The sequence below is a fragment of the Sesamum indicum genome, linkage group LG6 (assembly GCF_000512975.1).
Source record: "Sesamum indicum cultivar Zhongzhi No. 13 linkage group LG6, S_indicum_v1.0, whole genome shotgun sequence".
NCBI classification, from domain to species: domain Eukaryota; kingdom Viridiplantae; phylum Streptophyta; class Magnoliopsida; order Lamiales; family Pedaliaceae; genus Sesamum; species Sesamum indicum.
Genome location: NC_026150.1, coordinates 1,338,792 through 1,356,678, shown reverse-complemented (window position 1 = coordinate 1,356,678; position 17,887 = coordinate 1,338,792). Strand labels below are relative to the sequence as shown.

The 17,887-nt window shown below is 35.1% G+C and overlaps 5 protein-coding genes across 6 annotated transcripts; 1 reads left to right on the top strand and 4 right to left on the bottom strand.

Moving 5' to 3' along the window:
* LOC105163225 (probable galacturonosyltransferase-like 4) lies at positions 955-2,587 on the bottom strand. The gene has a single exon (XM_011081494.2). It carries the CDS (start codon positions 2,536-2,538, stop codon positions 1,462-1,464), a length of 1,077 nt encoding a protein of 358 aa, XP_011079796.1. The 5' UTR covers positions 2,539-2,587; the 3' UTR covers positions 955-1,461.
* LOC105163224 (exosome complex component RRP4 homolog) lies at positions 3,936-6,794 on the top strand. The gene is made up of 7 exons (XM_011081492.2): positions 3,936-4,181; positions 4,270-4,371; positions 4,473-4,518; positions 4,809-4,898; positions 5,615-5,680; positions 5,836-5,904; positions 6,096-6,794. The coding sequence occupies exons 1-7, from the start codon at positions 4,027-4,029 to the stop codon at positions 6,549-6,551; spliced, it is 984 nt and encodes a 327-aa protein (XP_011079794.1). The 5' UTR covers positions 3,936-4,026; the 3' UTR covers positions 6,552-6,794.
* LOC105163223 (auxin-binding protein T85-like) lies at positions 6,878-8,366 on the bottom strand. Its single transcript, XM_011081491.2, has 5 exons — positions 8,201-8,366; positions 8,017-8,123; positions 7,324-7,530; positions 7,098-7,165; positions 6,878-7,008 (listed from the first exon to the last, which is right to left on the bottom strand). Exons 1-5 carry the CDS (start codon positions 8,277-8,279, stop codon positions 6,900-6,902), a joined length of 570 nt encoding a protein of 189 aa, XP_011079793.1. The 5' UTR covers positions 8,280-8,366; the 3' UTR covers positions 6,878-6,899.
* Positions 10,053-12,828, bottom strand: LOC105163221 (auxin-binding protein T92-like). 2 transcript variants are annotated; one of them, XR_847893.2, is made up of 6 exons: positions 12,095-12,828; positions 11,595-11,701; positions 11,100-11,303; positions 10,883-10,950; positions 10,580-10,776; positions 10,053-10,431 (listed from the first exon to the last, which is right to left on the bottom strand). XR_847893.2 is itself a non-coding variant. In XM_011081488.2 (5 exons), exons 1-5 carry the CDS (start codon positions 12,171-12,173, stop codon positions 10,668-10,670), a joined length of 567 nt encoding a protein of 188 aa, XP_011079790.1. In that variant the 5' UTR covers positions 12,174-12,828; the 3' UTR covers positions 10,053-10,667. The 2 variants fall into 2 exon arrangements, 1 of the variants encoding a protein (XP_011079790.1); XM_011081488.2 differs by having other exon boundaries at positions 10,053-10,776.
* LOC105163222 lies at positions 12,936-15,423 on the bottom strand. The gene is made up of 4 exons (XM_011081490.2): positions 15,036-15,423; positions 13,964-14,174; positions 13,368-13,537; positions 12,936-13,273 (listed from the first exon to the last, which is right to left on the bottom strand). The coding sequence occupies exons 1-4, from the start codon at positions 15,315-15,317 to the stop codon at positions 13,247-13,249; spliced, it is 690 nt and encodes a 229-aa protein (XP_011079792.1). The 5' UTR covers positions 15,318-15,423; the 3' UTR covers positions 12,936-13,246.

Below are 17,887 nucleotides of genomic sequence, written 5' to 3'. Positions count from 1 at the left end.
GGCTCAGAAAGCTGGACTCAGATCAATGAACGTGGGGATTCAGTTCGTAGTCCAAAGAGAGATGGGCTAATTTTCGGCAATGATCAAACCATACTGCACAATGGTGCGAATAGAAAAGCAAGAAATAAGAATCATTTTGCCCCAAGCATCAATCACAAGACCCACAAACAAGTTCAAGGAAAAGAGCTGCAAGAATTGGAGGCCTTTGCTGGGAGAGATGCTCGCGGTACCGTCCTCAAAAAGAATGTCATGGTCAAGGAAAGTGAGGTAGAGGTGGAAAGAGTTATGAAGAAAGAAGCAGCAAGGGCGAATAACCAGCCTCATGAAGACATGAAACAGAGGCCCCCAAGGCGGCTGGGGCCTCTTCTTAGTGTGGACTCCAATATAAATGAAAAGTCCGATGCATATATCCAGAGAAGGAAGAAAGCCATGAGCAGAAACTACAACCTTGATCCGTAAAGGTCTTGAGCTCGTTCCACAGACAACAATATGAATCTCTACATAATTTCAAGACATCCAGAATAAGACTCTGTGTATGTGGTTCTGTTCCATTCAGGCTTGTAGTCCTCTTCCAAGCACAAAAAGTGAAGAGTGATTGGAATTTTGATTTTTCTTTTTGAAGTGGAGTTCCATATTATGAGAAGCGATAAATGTTTACAAACACCTCATTGAATAACTGATTCTAAGAAAATTCAACTTTTCCGATTCCCTGGTGTGACTCCTTTGATGCTACGATGGACGCATAATTGTTCACATCTCTCCTCATCCATTAATCGTCTTTTAAGCACGACATACACAGCCGAAAAAGGAAAAGGGTGCACTTGCAAAAACAAAAGAATCACATGGAAGCATTGGTACCCAAATATCAAGAAGAATACTCCAAAAAAAGTTAAGTCACTAAGTTAAGAGGGATGTGATGCCATAAGGAAAACTGAAAGAGAGGACACATGTACATATTTCAAGTTATGATACTTGATTCCAAGTACTATACACAACTAAATAGTATGAAAGGAAAAAAGTGAAAACAAATACACAAGTCCGATTAGAGGGTAATGAATTATCTGATTTCCAGAAGATCATCAAGCCCCTGAGTATCATTGAGCACTCAGCAAACTACTTTGTCCCTAAATCGGGAAACTATTTTGACAAACGCAGTAGTTGACACCTGCTAAGATGGGACTTCCTGCAAAATTGCTTACAATACTATCTTCCCTCCTCTTCTCCTCTGACCTTAAAATGCAAACAAAAAATAAAAAGATAAAACAAAAGCATGTGTGTGCTTTACAAACTCCAAGACCTTTTTTATGTATGTTTTGCTTTCCTAATTCTTAGTTAATTTCTTAATACTCCTTATGGTTTCATCTCTTTACCAACATCCTAATTAATATGCCATCCCCTTCACTATCTCTTTGAAATACCAATGTCTGACTAAGTAAAGGTCGGCTACGAACTATTTGATCATCATTCTTCAAAAGAATGCTTGGACATACGATAAAGATCATAAGGAGCCCATAAATGATCAACACTACAAGGTCTTTTTGAATCCAACCTCAGCCAAGGCTTCCCCTTGCCACTCCAATGAAGGAGGCTAATCGGGCCAGGATTCAAGCCCCTGCATTTTCCTTCAATATTATCACCACCCAATCCATGCTGATTCCACCTGTGATCAACAGGCTCAATATTTCCTGCCAAAACAAGCAAGAACGGTGGCAAAGAACCCAAGTGATAAATTCTCTTCTGCTTCTGAACAACCATCCAATCCTCAACTTTCTGAGTATAATTCCCATTTCTCCACTTCTCCACATCCACAACCATCACCCCCGTGTTGAAATAACAGGGCTGCCGCCCTTCAAATGTTCTCGACAACTCTGAGTCCGACCAGAATTCCTGGGAGAAATATCTCGTGAAGTTTGCGTGGCAATATTCTGGTGCAGCCAGGACATTTTCCTTCAAATCCACCCCCCAAAGCTTGGCAACATTATCCACCATCACAATATCAGAATCAAGATAAATCAAGCGCTTAACTTCTTGTGGCAGTATCTCGCCAAGATAAATTCTAGCATAGTTTAAGGGCTGGTCCAAAGCTTGCCGAATCGACTTGGAAATCAACCCACGAACCCTTTTCGCATCAAAGGTGTAAACTTTGAAACTGAGATAAGGGAATGTGGATTTGAGGCGTGACAATACCTCCGCCTCATGCCTCACCCACAGAAAATGGAAAGCCACATTTTCCGGGCAGGTGGAATGCCGCAAAATTGAGAGCACCGCCGCCATTGTTCCACGGAGATAGTTACCATCAAGGGTCATGGCAATATGAATGGTGGAGTTAAGGCTCGAGGAGCATGTTTCTCCATTCCTAAACTCCGGGGCCTCACGGAAAGATAAAGGGTATGTGATGACGGCTGCTGATGGCGGCGGGGCATGGAGCTCATCATGGTGGTGGTGGTGGGGGGGAAGCAGAAAGAGGAGGAGGAGGAGGAGGAGCAGAGACAGGAGGCCGAGGATTGGAACGGAGGCGTTGCTCCAGCAGAAGGCCATCCTGTGGTTATAATCAACGGGGAGGAGAAAAAAAGGCAGCAGCCATCAGTAGGAGAATTAGGTGTATGAGAAATGAGCGATAGTATTAGCGTTGGTGGGAGGAAGAGAATGATACTCGGAGGATCCATCATCCATGCCATTGCCATTGCCATTGCCAATCCCCATGCTTCAATAAATTCAAACGAATTATAAATTATTTCTATTTATACTAGTAATCCTGCTACATTCTATATACAATACAATACAATATTTGTATAAATTATATATATTTTTTCTTTTGTAGAGTTCAAATTACTTAAAATAAGATAAAAATATACGACCCAAAAACAAAAAACTATAAAAAGATAGTTACATAAATCAGTGAAAAAGTTTAAAATAATTAATTAATTTAATTTTTTTTAAAACTTAAAAGACCAAAATTAATTTGGACATCAAAAGCGCCGTCTCTCATAATATATAGTGATACTTACTAAATTTTTTACCACGCCACAAAGTTGAAGGATCTCCAAGAAAAATATTAAAATCAAAGGGGACTAACCCTGCAAAGCAATTGTTAGCACTTCAATGTGCAAGTCAATAATTTGAATTAAAGTGATAATAATGCTGTTGAATGATGATAAAATAGTATATATTCACATGGAGTGCAAAATATGAGAATAAGGTAGCTTGAAAACGAAAGAGAATAAGTGAGAGTATAACAATGAGGAATGATATTACCAAATGACTGCACGATATCTCTACTTATAAACGTGTATAGAGCATATTCAAGGGTGGTTACAAAGTTACATATGCTGTTGGAAAACTCATTGAGTTAGCTATCATTAAAAAAAATATTGTTTGTGATTCGGATAAATATTGAAAGAGATACGAACGTTTTACCAAGTTATGCCAGGTTTGCTGAGATTTACGGAAAGCTACTAGTGACTTATCAACTCAATTTTCGTCCAATCTGTGTGAATCTAGATGAGATTTGTTAGTTTGACGTGTCTTGATGTGTTAGCAAATTATATAATATCGACTAGCTGTATGATGATATGTCCAGTTGAAACAACCTTATTTCTTGTGCTTACAACCAGTTAGGTTGCTGTGAATTGCTTGTGGGCTTAATTCATAAAAAGTTTAGGAAGCATCATAATGTGCAGATGGATATATATGTCTGCTTTTAGGTATATTCCACAATAAATAAATTTTGGAAAACAGAAAATAGATTTTCTCTAATTCAAGAATTAAACAAGAAAATTAAAAGTTAAAGGGTTTCTTTCTATTTTATTTAAACAAAATTAAGTCCAGAAGCAAGTCCAAATATAAGCCCAAAGAGATTTAGTCCATAGGCCCAATTCTACAGAAACAGGGCCGGTGAGCTTAGTGCTTTTCTATCAATATGGTAGATTAATGAATGTAGAAATCCCCGAAATTTTCCCAATCCGCAAATAGGGTTTTAACTAGGGTTTTACAGATCAAGATCAACACACTCTCTTTCAACACACAATGAGAGGATTGCAGTTGTCATTGAACAAAGGCCAGAAGTTGAGACTTGATAGAGCGTTAGAACGGTTGGAATCTCTCTCCTCTAAAGCAAATTCCGACGCCTCCGTCACTGTTGCCGACAACATTTCCGTCGACTATGAAGACGCCATCCTCAAGTATTATCAACTGAGTAATTCTACATTTTTTGTTTTAAAATGTGTCAGAATTTGGGCTTACTTTATATTGAATCGGTGGGTGATGAAGGGGCCATGGGACGGCGGAGATGGACGGTCGCGTTGTGGCGACTCTCTGTGGAGTGGTGGAGCGCGTGAATAAGCTCGTCTATGTTCGGACTTTGAGGGCGAGGTTTGATTTTTAGTGTCTGAATGGAACTTTTTTTCTTTCCAAGTTCATTCTATGAAGATTGTATTTTTGGCTGAACGTTTTGATGTTCTATTGTGATACAGGTACAAGCCTGAGGTTGGTGATATCATCGTCGGGCGTGTTATTGAGGTGGAAAATAATTAATCCAACTTTTTATCTGTATGGAATATATAAAACCTTTTCAGAATTCAGATAATTCACAGTCTGCCATTTGAAATAATGTTTTGAACTGGAAGTGATCTTTAGGTGTTTATCATCTATACATTTCCCTTTTCTAACTATTTTTTCATTTTCTTTAATGAATTTAATGATCTCATTGTACTAGTTGTTATACGATGAATAATTAAATATAATCTGCATGTAGTGTAAAGTATGTGAAGCATAATGTTGTTATCAATTTCGACCTTTCTTCTGTCAAGGTTGCACCAAAGCGCTGGAGACTGGAGATCAACTTCAGTCAGGACGCAGTGCTGATGCTTTCTTCAATGAACTTACCAGATGGTATCCAGGTATCTTTCAATCTTATGGATTAACTTTTGATAAGCATCCTATGAGCAATGTGAGAGGAGCCACAGTTGGTGGTTGTTTGGGTTTCAGCTTGTGTTACTTTCAGATTTCATGTATGTCTGATTCTTTGATATGTTCATAAGTTTCATCTCTCTACAAGTGCCTGGAATGTGTATAGTTCTGTATTTATTGCTATTGTAATTTAATGATGTTTGTCTTAGCCTTGGCAACATGTCAAATGAAGTAATATTGGGAAAAATAGATCCATCCCGTGCATGCAATATTAAAATCAATTCTACCAATGTTAGTTTTTGGATTAGTTTCACGCACCATACATGTCGATTAATTAAATTAATGCCTCATCAAGCCCTTTTTCCTTCTCTCGTTTCTTGATCTTATAAAGACAGAAACTGCATATAGACCAATGATAGGAACAGCTTATAGACTATATCTGCTCTCCTATTCTAATTGTTGATGATAATGTTGAATTTATAGATAAGTGTTCTTGTTGTTGCCGAAGCCATTGACTATTATTTGTCAGACAGCTGTTAATGCTACCATTACTGCTGCTTACACTCTGGCCTTTTAAGAATAGATGCTGATTTATCTTTCCACTGAAAGTATAAAATGGTCAAGTTTATAGTTGAAATTGAATTGATTGACTGATGAGTTACTTTTTGAACACATTTTAACCTGGTTCCATGCTTTTCGTTTTCAGAGACGGAGAACTGCAGTTGATGAACTGAACATGCGCAGCATATTTGAAGAAAATGATGTTATATGTGTAAGCTTCTTGGATATTTACGCGTATTGACAATTCTGATCTCCCTCCACTCTTAGTGCTTGTAGAAAAAGACCAATAAACTGATGATGCATCTTATTTCAAGTCGCCCTTTCTTTTTGTCTTTCAAGTTCCTAATAGAATATATTTCAATTTAGGCTGAAGTTCGAGGCTTCCAGCATGACGGCTGCCTACACCTGCAAGCAAGAAGCCAGAAGTACGGAAAGGTGTGTTTATCATTCTGCCTCCCCCAATAGGTGTGCCCAGCTATGCTTCAATGGCCATTAGTAAAGTTCATTTTGTTGTCTGTTATACTATTGAAAATGATAACCTACCTGTAATTGTTGCAGTCATTTGTCAGAGTGGATCAACGAGGTTTTATCTTCATCTAATCATTTGTGATTTTTATTTTCAACAGCTCAAGAGAGGTCAACTACTTACAATTTCCCCTTATCTAGTGAAGAAGCGTAAACAGCACTTCCACTACCTAGACCAATATGGAATTGACTTGATACTCGGCTGTAATGGATTCGTTTGGGTTGGTGAACATGTTGAAGTGAAAGATGACATGGTAGAGGATCTATCAAACAAATCCGAGCAACAAAATGTGAAATCTTGGAATATGATGGGTGATGAAGAAGTAGAAGAAATATATACACCACCTGAGACTAGACAAAACATATGCAGGACTGCTAATGCCATCAGAGTATTGTCTACCTTGGGCTTCATGATTACAGTAGAAGTCGTCATGGAAGTTGTCAATCTGAGTATCTCTTTGGATCTTGACATACATGAGATGCTTGGTGCAGAGTTCTATGTTATTGTTGCTGAGAAAGAAGCCGAACGTAGAAGCATGTCGACAAAAAGGAGATGATTACTCAGAGCATATTGCCGAAGAATGATTTTATTTTGGCCAAAAGCCATCGAGCAAAGATCCTATAGGTGTTTCTCTTTTTAAGCTACTAACAGAGAAGAGCTATTGTTGTCAATGTTGGTAGCACCGTACAATAGCTTTGGAACACCATTCATGTAATGGCCGAAGCATCAGTTGTTGTCTTAGTTAATATTAAATTTCAAACTGATTACATGTAAGAACATGTCTCCCCAGATCAGTGAGGATAAGGTCCAAAAAGGAGACTCCAATTGCTAGGCCTCTCTAGGTACAAGAAAATATCAAATTTATTGAGCCTTTTTGTTGAAGTTCTGCCAAAGGAGTTGTATATCAAAGCTCATCTTTCTTCGGATGCTTTTGATAACATTTCTCATCCCAAAACATGGGAAATACCATTTTGGCAGCAGTGTGTGGCGTGAACCAGTCCTTGTACATGAACCTGAAATCAAACAAACACCGGAGCTTAGTAATAGGACCATTGCACTTTGTTCTTCCACAAAGAAGAATACAGACAGTATCATGGCTTACACTTTCATAGGTGGCTTGGATATGGCAACTAGACATTGTAAATCTTCATGTTCATTTGTGTTCCTGACCTGCATATAGCAAGCAGGAATTCACATTCAACAAAAACCAAATGCAGTCAAAATCATTAATACATGCCTTAAGTGAAGGGAAGGAAACTAAGATATATTAGATCATGTTGAAGTTCTTATCTAAGTCATGGATCAAGAAAGAGAATCAACCACTGTACCTGATGAACAATACCACCTGCAACATGAAATGTACTATTAGCAAAGATGGGGTACTCTTGGGGAGTTCCAGGATGGTCTAGATCTGGATTAGACGGCGCGATATACAGTGTCCCGCTACCCTTTAGAACCACAAAGATTTCCTCGCACGAGTGCCTGTGAATCGGTGTTCCAGATCCTGGAGCAACTGTGTTAAACCATACCTCGACCTGTCACCAACCACAGCAACCTTAACTATTCGAAAACAATAATGTCAATGCAAAAGTGCTAGGGACAGAATCAAGATATAATTTTCTTTCTTTTGGTTTCATTTGAACAAAAACACGATTCACTATCAATGTTTGTAACTTTTACTGCCTTTAGTAGGAGCTTCTGAACTAACTGAGTTAAATGGTAGATGCCGGAGTTAGAGTTTAAGTTATGATTTATGAGTTATTGAGTTCCTTCTTGAGGAGCTTTCTCTAGACTATAATAGAGCTCTTAGCTGCCTTATACAGCCTTCAAGAGTTAGAAACTACTTCTAGGACTTAAGAGCCCCCGGACCAACATCTGAGAGCATAATCTCTCGTCCATCAAAGTGCAAGGGCTTCCCTCTGTTCGGATTCATCTTCAGGAAGGAGCTTGAGAAACTACAAAAATTTAATTACACGACAAATGTCTTGCACTTATCGTAGACTAGCTTCAAAGCTTTTTACCTCCTTTAAACCGTGCATGAGTGCACCGGCAAGAGTGGCATGAGATAAGCCTGCTCTACCAAAGCTGCCCTGTTCCACCTCACTGATATTCCGCACTACATCAAATCCTGTATATTCAACGCAAAAACAAACAACAAAATCAGCAAAAATAGGTAACAGAAAGAAGAAGAAACTGAAAACTTGCCGTCGTTTGCACAGCCGGAAGCGTCGGCGGTGGCTGAGAATAAGAGGGCGGTGAAGAAAATGAGCCATTGATAGTCCATCGTTTTGCTCCAATGCTTTGCTCAATGCTCACTCTCTCTCTACTCAAATATTATACTGTTTCTGTCCTTAATTTGCTCAAACATGGAGTAGATGTTGCCTTATTTATATTATTATTATATATAAATTTATTTTTGCAACTTTCCATAAGTCGTCATGGATGACAACTCATCGAATTTTGTTTCTTTGATTTTTTTTTCCTTAAATACAGTGTGGGATTGTTATAAAAATCAGGGTCCGTTTACTTCAAAAATCGTATCAAAAGAATAATAAAATTATCATTTACTAAATGAAAGATAAAAAAAGTACTGTATAATTAGTCATGTGTTTATTTATATGTATTATCGAAATTGGATAAATTCTATCAAATATTTACTTTGATATATTCACATGCTTTTGGTAGAAAAATTACCTTTGAGCCATTATTTATAAAATTTAATAGACAATAAAATAATAATTTATTGGTGTTATCATTATTATTTTATTGCTATTATTTATTTTTAATTTTATTATTTATTGCTATTATTATTATTATTATTGCCATTATTTATTATTATTATAAATAATTAAATATTATTTACTAAAAAAAATTATTGTAGGAAAAATAATGATAAAAAATAAATAGTTTTTGAAAGAGAATTTTTAGATTAGGAGAAAGAGGAAAAAAAATCTTAAATAAATATAAATAACTTTTACCAACTGTAGATATAAAAGAAAAAAAACGGTGGATATACTAAAATAATGCTCTCCCTCAATGTATAATTAATTTAAAATTTTAATATTAATTAGATAAATAAAATATTATAAATAAAAAGAAAAATATGAGACAATATTGAAAAAAAGAGATGTAGAAGTTGACAAGAGAGGAAATGGGGAGTTGAGAACACTAAAAAAAGAAAATAAAATTAACAGATCATAAAATTAAAGATATCAACAGAATACACTTCAATTGTATAAAGGTGTAGAGAGATAACCACAAAATAATGAATCTAATAATTAATTATATATTTTTATTTGTATGTAAAATTTTGAGTTTATTATATTAAATAAAATTTAACAATATTATAAGACTATCCCAAAAAACATCAAAATTATTAATATTTTATTAGAAATAAAATATAAAAAAACCAATGAGTCATTGTATGAGATGACAACTCCCCATAAACCATTTTATAATAATATTCTAAATAAGCCTAGCATATAACGAGGACAAATCTCAACTTAAGATGGGACCCACAACATGTTTACAGACAACCAAATCATTTATTTAGGATTAAATTCTGAAATATTAAAATTATCACACAATAAGACAAATCAATCATTATTTAAAAAGATCCCCAACAACTTCTTGCCCCCCTAAATTATTAGCAACTTTCATAAGTTTTTATAATCATTTTAGTTTTTCTTTAAAGAAAACAAGTTGGTTAGCAAGTCCTCCTCAACACACTCTATTAAACAATTGCTTAGCCTTCGGGGTGATGAAGAAGTAGAAGAAATATATACACCACGTGAGACTCGCCAAAACATATATGCTGGGCAACTAATGCTGGGCTGCGTTTACTTCAAGTGATTAGCTTGAGTATTATACATTTAATTCAAATTTATCCTATTACCTATTTAATCGAACAATGGGGAGTATTAACTACCTTAGACTTCATTATTACAACAGCAGTCATCATGGAAGTTGTCAATCTGAGTGTCCCTTTGAATCTTGACATACATGAGATGCTTGGTGCAGAGTTTTATGTTATTGATGGAGCTGAGAAAGAAGAATGTCAACAAAACTGAGATGATTATTCAGAGCATATTGCCAAAGAGTTTGTCAGTGTTGGTAGGACAGTACAGTAGCTTTGGAACCACCATTCATGTACACAATGGTTGAAGCATCAGTTGTTGTCTTAACTAAGATTAAATTTCACACTGATTACATGTAAGAACATGTCATGTATCCCCCTGATCAGTGAAACCAAGGTTCAAGTTAGTAGCAAGGTTGGCAGATTGATCTTGTGCCTCCAAAATGGCGTGGCTTAAGACAAGCTCCAGCACCAATTCTAAGCCACAGGGTTAGGTTGATACAGGGTCTTTGTAAGACAAGATCTCCACACCTTGGCCATGCTCAGATTGCTCGACCAATTGTTAGCTCTTCTTCATTAACTGGTAATAATTGAACACAACATCAGACCTAAGAAAATCGTGAGCCCTCCAAGTAATTGACCAGCATCTCACACCGACACACAAAATATAGGTTTTTTCTGTACAGATATGAAGAGTCTCAAAGCACATAACATATTTGATGACATACAGAATGTCCGCTTCTTGACCTCTCTACGTACTAGAAAAGATCAAATGTACTGAGCTTTTTAGTCCAAGTTCCCCAAATGAGTTGTATATCAAAGCTCGTCTTTCGTTGCACGAGTTTGGTAACATTTTTCATCCCAGAAGATGGGAAATTTCAATTTGGCAGCAGTGTGTGGCATGAACCAATCATCGTATATGAACCTGAAATCAAACACCAGTAGCTTGGTGACAAGACCGTTGCTCTTTCTTCTGCCACAGAGGAGAATACAGTATATCTTACAAGAGAAAAAGAAGGCGAACGGCTTACAATTTCATTGGTGGTCGGGATATGACAACTAGAACTTGTAAATCCTCTTGTTCATTTGTGTTCCAGACCTGCATATAGCAGAAAGCCACATTCGTCAAAACCCAAATGCAGTCAAAATCGTTATCACCTGTCATAAATGAAGGGAGATTAAGGTCTATTACAGCGTGTTGAGGTTGTATCTAAATCATCGATCAAGAAAGAATATCAGCCACTGTACCTGATGAACATCATCAACAGGAATATGAAATGTACTATTTGTGAAGATCGGGTACGCTTGTGGAGTTCCAGGATGGTTTTGATCTGAATTAGAGGCGAGATACAGAGTCCCACTACCCTTTACAACCACAAAGATTTCCTCGCAAGAGTGCCTGTGAATTGGTGTTGCAGCTCCTGAAGCAATTGTTTGAAGCCATACCTCAACCTGTCACGAACTGCAGCAACCTTAATTATCCAAAAACAATAAGAAAATGCACAAGTGCTAGAGACTCGATGAAGATATGATGAGACAAATACAAAGGAAACCTATTCTTTCTTTGGTTTTGAACAAAAACAAGATTCACTATCAATGTTGTTTGGGATTTGATGTTTGGAAAGAAATAGGATGCAGTAATAGAATCTTATCTTTCATTACCACACCGTTGAACATGTCTAACAAGTAGATGAAATTCACAATTTTCCAAATACAGTTGCAGTTAACTTGGAAGCTTTTTACCTCCTTTAGACCGTGCATGAGTGAACCGGCAACAGTCGTATGAGATAAGCCAGGGATACCATAGCTGTCCTGTCCCTCCTCACTGATATTCCGCACTATATCAACTCCTGTATTATAGTGCAAAAACAAAGGGTTTAATGTAATTTAAACCCTATAATATTGCAAATGAGCAACAACAAAATCCTTGGACAAGCTAAGCTGTTTCATTTTATGAAATATACGAGTAAATTACTGCATTTCAAAAAAAATATAAAGAGGTAAATTGCTATTTATTTTTATAGGTTTAATTTGCTCGTTTGTCATACGTGAGGATTGCTTGCATTTTTTCCCAAAACAAACAATAAAATCATTAACTTCAGCAAAAATAGGTAAAATAATTTGAGGAAGCACCACTATACTTCTTTAAAAAATGAATGACGTCTAGCAATGCAGTCACACACACACACACACACACACACACACACACACACACACAAAAGCAGAATTAACTGAAAACTGACCGTGGTTTGCACAGTGGGAAGCGTCGGTCGTGGCTGAAAATAAGAGGGCTGTCAAGAAAATGAGCCATTGACAGTCCATTATCTTCCAATGGTTTGCTCAGTCTACTGAAATATTACTTTCTGTTTCTATGGTTCTGTCTGCTCAAACATCGAGTAGCTGATTTATCCTCTGGCACATCACAAATGTCGACAAGCATTCTTAAGAAGGGGACCAGCAAAGCGTGTATTTCCCTATGATGCGTTTCCGATCATCGAAGGTTGTACGTCGGGAGTTAACGGGCTTGGAAATAAGCTCAAAATCTGCACAAAAAGTGCCGAACTTGACGAGCGTGAATAGTCCAACGATCAAGTGAGAAGGATATAGTCCCACTGTACGAACAACGTCTGCGCTGTTTTAGATGCACCCGTGTGTCGCCAATCTCACTTTTTCCACTGACCTGTGTCCTTCAAGCCCAGTTCGGTTGGGCTTCCAATCGGTCTCAACTGGGTAAGAATCCGCTTGGGCCTTGGGCTAACTGCTCTGTGCCCAATTGGCCTTTTCAATGTTTAAGCCCACATCACAGTAGTTCATACAATTCATTCTAGATTCAGACATTGATCTGATCAGTAGTTGTATGTGTTAGTAATAGCGATTGGAGATAGAAAATTGTGAAAAGAAAAGAACATGGAAATTTTGGTGTCAACCTTTCTTCTGTGATATGAAGTTGAAGGAAAGTGGATCAACTTACCCTTCCCTCCTTTCACGGTATTAGAAGTTGGTTGTTCAGGTATTGAAAAATCATTGCATTGTGTTCAGATGCTAACGAACCATAGGTACCTGTTCAGAAATGCGACAACCTCAAAGATAAACCTCTCACAGGGTATAATTCTTTAGTACAACAAGAATTTGTGTTCTTCCTTTCTATATCACATCAATGTTTCTCAAACATCTGGCAAAGGGCATATATAAATAAAATGTTACAATCAAAGGCCAGCTGAAAACATCATTATGTGGCATTTTCCATCTTGCCCAGATAAACCAGCCAATATGTCGTCTAACGTCGAGTTAACCTATTCTTGGCTCAAGGTATGGAGGTATCCAGGATATTTGAGACGCTAGCTCGTCAACGGGTCGAACCAACATATACTCTCCCCATCCACAATGTATAAATGCTACTCTTTCTGTGAAAGCCATCCAAGCTGCCCAGAAAAGATAGTAACAAACTAAATAATCATAATAATAATGATGAAGGCTGAAACAGGAAAGGATGTGAATTGCTAATGATATGTATACCTTCCACGCATACATCCCAAAAAAGGCTATGGTATCTGCAGACCAAACTACTGCAAACGATTTCAAGAAAAATGGGATTATGACGTTAAGTAATGGAATAAGGAGGAAGAGATAATTGAGGGCTTCTTTCTCGTTCTTGGAGCAGTCCCGTGCACGAAGAGAAGGAATAGCTGAAACAGCAAATATTTTCTTTATCAAAGTGGAAGACAAATATCACTCAAATGCCAATAGCTTTTAAATAACGAACCAAGTATATTTGGCAGGACACTAAAATTGTTCACAAAGATCTACCATTAATAACGACATGAAACAAGAATTTCGACAAAGTTTTGAGTTGTTTAATGAAATAATTGCTCATAAGTCAATGTCTGAGCCATCTTAAGTCCCAAATCACATATTTTTAATTCAGAACAGAAAGGATACTATATCAAGCTAAATTATATATATCTTTTTTTAGTTTCTCCTATCTTCAACTGTCTTTCAGTAGCATCCAAGAATCCTGGAGGAAATATGTGCAACACAACCACGAGTGCCTAAAAATTGATGCCTGATACAGAACTAATATAGTTTCTAATGAGAAATGAAGCGTTGCTTACTGAACATCCATATCGACCACATGCCCATTAGTCTCCATATGTCTGGTTCATTTGAGGGAAATATGAGATTGAAAGAGAGAGCTCCGCCAACTAATAGAGAGGCATATCCTTGAACCTCAAAAACAGTGTATAAAACAGTGCCTGGTACGGCAGGATTTTTGCTTGCAGTGGAAGCTCTCGGTGCAAAGGTTGCAGCAGTCTTTTGGACCACCTGTGAAAGAGTGATGCATACAGATTAATAACCACAGAAGCAAGGACTGGGCTCCTCCAACATTAGGTGACTAACGTGTGCTACTTACCAATTCCAATTAATAATGTAATGAATACCAATACAGGAAAGTCGTTCATACTGCGAATAAGACAAAGATGAAAATCTAATGACATGACATATAGATGCCACAATGTCATGTACAGAGAACTGAGAACTAGCCCGAATATGAAACCGAAGAACTGTGACCTGAGAAATAAGCAAGATAATCATAGTTGTGTCAACATTAATGTGAATAACCATAGAAGCATAGTATACTCATCTAATAAATTTCTTCTCGAAGTTGTCCGTATTCTTGCACGTTAGTCTACGTAGTAAACAATCCCCTCTTGCCCACAAAATCAATGTTTCTGCAAATCAATGCCCTAGTTTTTGCAAGTTAAACCATATATATGTACATTATTTTTCATGAATTGCATCTATATCATACAAGCTGAACTTTTATACTACTATGTTATCAACAGATTAGTACTAACAAGCAGTTTTATAGTCAACCTAAATTATTTCGTTATATGTACCGACACAAATTCTCATTTGTGCCTAATGCTGCATGCTGACATGTAACCAGGACATCTATCTGAATTATATGCATAGACCAATAAATAGAGGGGCTTTTCTTGAAATCTTACAACAATGTCCTACAGATGAAAAATCAATTCACACACTTAATCAATAACCAAAACCCAGTCTCCATTTGCTTAATCTATCATCAAACAAGGACAGACAGCACTGAAAAACACAAACTGAAACATAACACATAGACCCACTAGAAATCAGAAAATAAAAAATAAAAAAAAAACTCGCCTTTTTAAGATCTTTGTCGAGTGCTGGAGCAGCGGATGTCGGCCCACTTGAAATCTTGCTGGTTTCTTGAGTTTCTCTTTCTTTCACGGGTTCTTGATCAAGGTCTTTCTCAGACCATTTTTCTGTTTCTGTCTCTAGCTCATTTGAACTAGCTCGAATTCTGAAACCTCTGAATTGAAACCCGGTCCTGATTTGTGCAAGATTTCTGGGAAACAAACACTGGGTCGGAGGAAACCTTGAAACTTGACCACTGCAGAGAGACGTTGAAGCTAGAGCAGCCATCTTTGTTCAACGTTGTTGTAATGGGAGTTGATAACTTCTGTAAGGTGAGAGGAGTTCCGCGGTTGGAACATGGAACCGGACATTCTTCTCCATTACGACGTCGTGTTGGGTTGATGGAAGGTAACATAAAGATTATGTTTGGATTAATGTTTTGGGTGTTTTTGTTTTTGTGTTTTGGAGATAGAGAGAGAAAAATAGAGATGAGTAAGTATGTGTTTTGATAATATAAAATAAAATAAGTGGTGTAGGTTTGATGTTGGGATTTGGGAGACAGGAGTTACTGTTCATTGTCAAATCATGTCATGTAATATAATATAGTGTATGTATATATTATTTTGTTTGTTAGTGAAATATAATATATATATTTATGTTAAGTAATTTTTTTTATTGAGGCATTTCTTTTTATATTTTAAATAATAATTCTAATTTAATACATAATTAAGTACATTGTAGTATTGTCTCCAAAATAATTTTGTTAGACTTTATCTTTGGAATGAAAAAACATAATATATAAAATTTAAATAAAAAATTTAGAATTAAGTATGTATTATTGGTATATTGTCCTCAATTTTCAAATTTCTCAAATATTTCATTGAAATAGGAAAAATTATGAGTACAAAAGATTAAATGGTCTAAATTGAAAAAAATTGTAATCAAGCGTTAAATGCACTATATAACATGTTGAAAATACATTAATTAGACTTTTATAATACATTAATTAGACTTTTATATATAAACTGATAAATTTTAATAGACAATTGAAGTAATAAAAATACGAATTAGGTATATAATACTGATATATTATCAGTAGTATATGCAACTGCTATAATTTTTCCGTTAGGTAGAAAAATTTTAAATATTTTGACCAAGTAGCATTGATAGTAAATATATTTATATCAATAGTTTCATAAATTAATAATTATTTTTTAGTAGTAATTATTAATTATATTTTACATATATTATATATTAAATAGTATATAATACATATAATACAAATAATACAAATAATTTAAAAAAAACAATTAAAAAAAGGAGAGAGAAGAAAGAAGAAAGAAGAAAGAAAACAAAGAGAAAAAGCTAACAGAAAAGAAATGAGAGAGAGAGAGAAGAAATCCAAAAATAAGAAAGAGAGAAGAAAGAGAAAAAAAAAAAAAAACCAAAATTTACTTCACTCCTAGTGAAGGTGTGGAGACACAAAACCAAACAAAGTTTTCACTATGTTTGCTTTCAATTTTGTTTTATCTTCGAGATGGGCCAAAACATGGACAATGTTTGCCTTGATTTGTTTTGGAAGTTTTGGTGGTGTTTTGAGATGTTTTGAAACAGTGCCTCTTTTGTTTTTTATCAAAATAAATCTACACCTACAAATAAAAAAATTATATTCATACTCATACATATATATAAATATATATAAAAGTATATTCATACTCATACATATATATAAATATATATAAAAGAGACATGATTTGACAATGAACAGTAATTTTTGTCTCCTACTAAACAACATCAAACATATCATACTTATTTTATATTATTTCCAAAAACAAATCCAAACATACACACTATCTCTAACACATTCTTATTTATCTTTGTTTTTCTCTCTCTATCTCCAAAAAGTATATCAAAACAAGTTAAAAATGAAACCAAACATAATGTTTGTGTTTTGGCCCATCTCTAAAATGGGCCAAAACACAAAACCAAACATAGAGAAAGTTTTCACTTCTTGCAAGAAAATCCTTGATATAATTTCCAAAAATATCCAAGAAAAAATTTGTATATCCACAAAAACACATTCTTTTTTGTTGATTTATTTCAATCCATAAGGATTAATGTAAATATATACTTTCTAGCTATTTATATTATTAATTAAGTGTGAATTTAGAGTGACTATTTTGATTGTTATAATATGCATGAACTAAATATCCTGAAATATATTTATTTATTTTATAAAATAAATTTCACTTTTTTCATTCGAATTTATTAATAAAGGTTTATTTATAAACATTGTAAATTAGTTCATCTTATCGATTATAATTAGTTATTCATTTTATTTTTACTTTCTTTTATTTAATTTAAATAATAAATTTAAAGTGTCCATATATATCGAGTGTGTTTTAATTATCAATATATATACAATTATGTAATTAATATCCATGTTTGAAGATAGTTATGTGGCGTAGGGGTTATTTTTAAGATTTTAAAAGTTTACACGAATGTCCCAAGTCTTTCATCGATACCAAAGCATGTCAAAAAAATTTGCCTCTTATATTCTGCTCATATTGACCCCATCGAGATTCTATTGTGTACGATCATCTTTGGATTAATGATTCACATGAAATCATATAATTCGTGATTTTTATAATTATTAGAATTTAGTTGTAAAAAAAATCTGACATGAAAAGTTAATTGAAAGTAAATGTAATTTTTTATTTAATTTTTTTTATTAATATTAATAAATTCGGTGAATTTTGATTAATAAAAAGATCTATTGATTTGAAAAAATCAACTGTAGGAGTAATAAATATAATTTTTTAAATTATAAAAAATTCATGTATAATTATATCAAATTT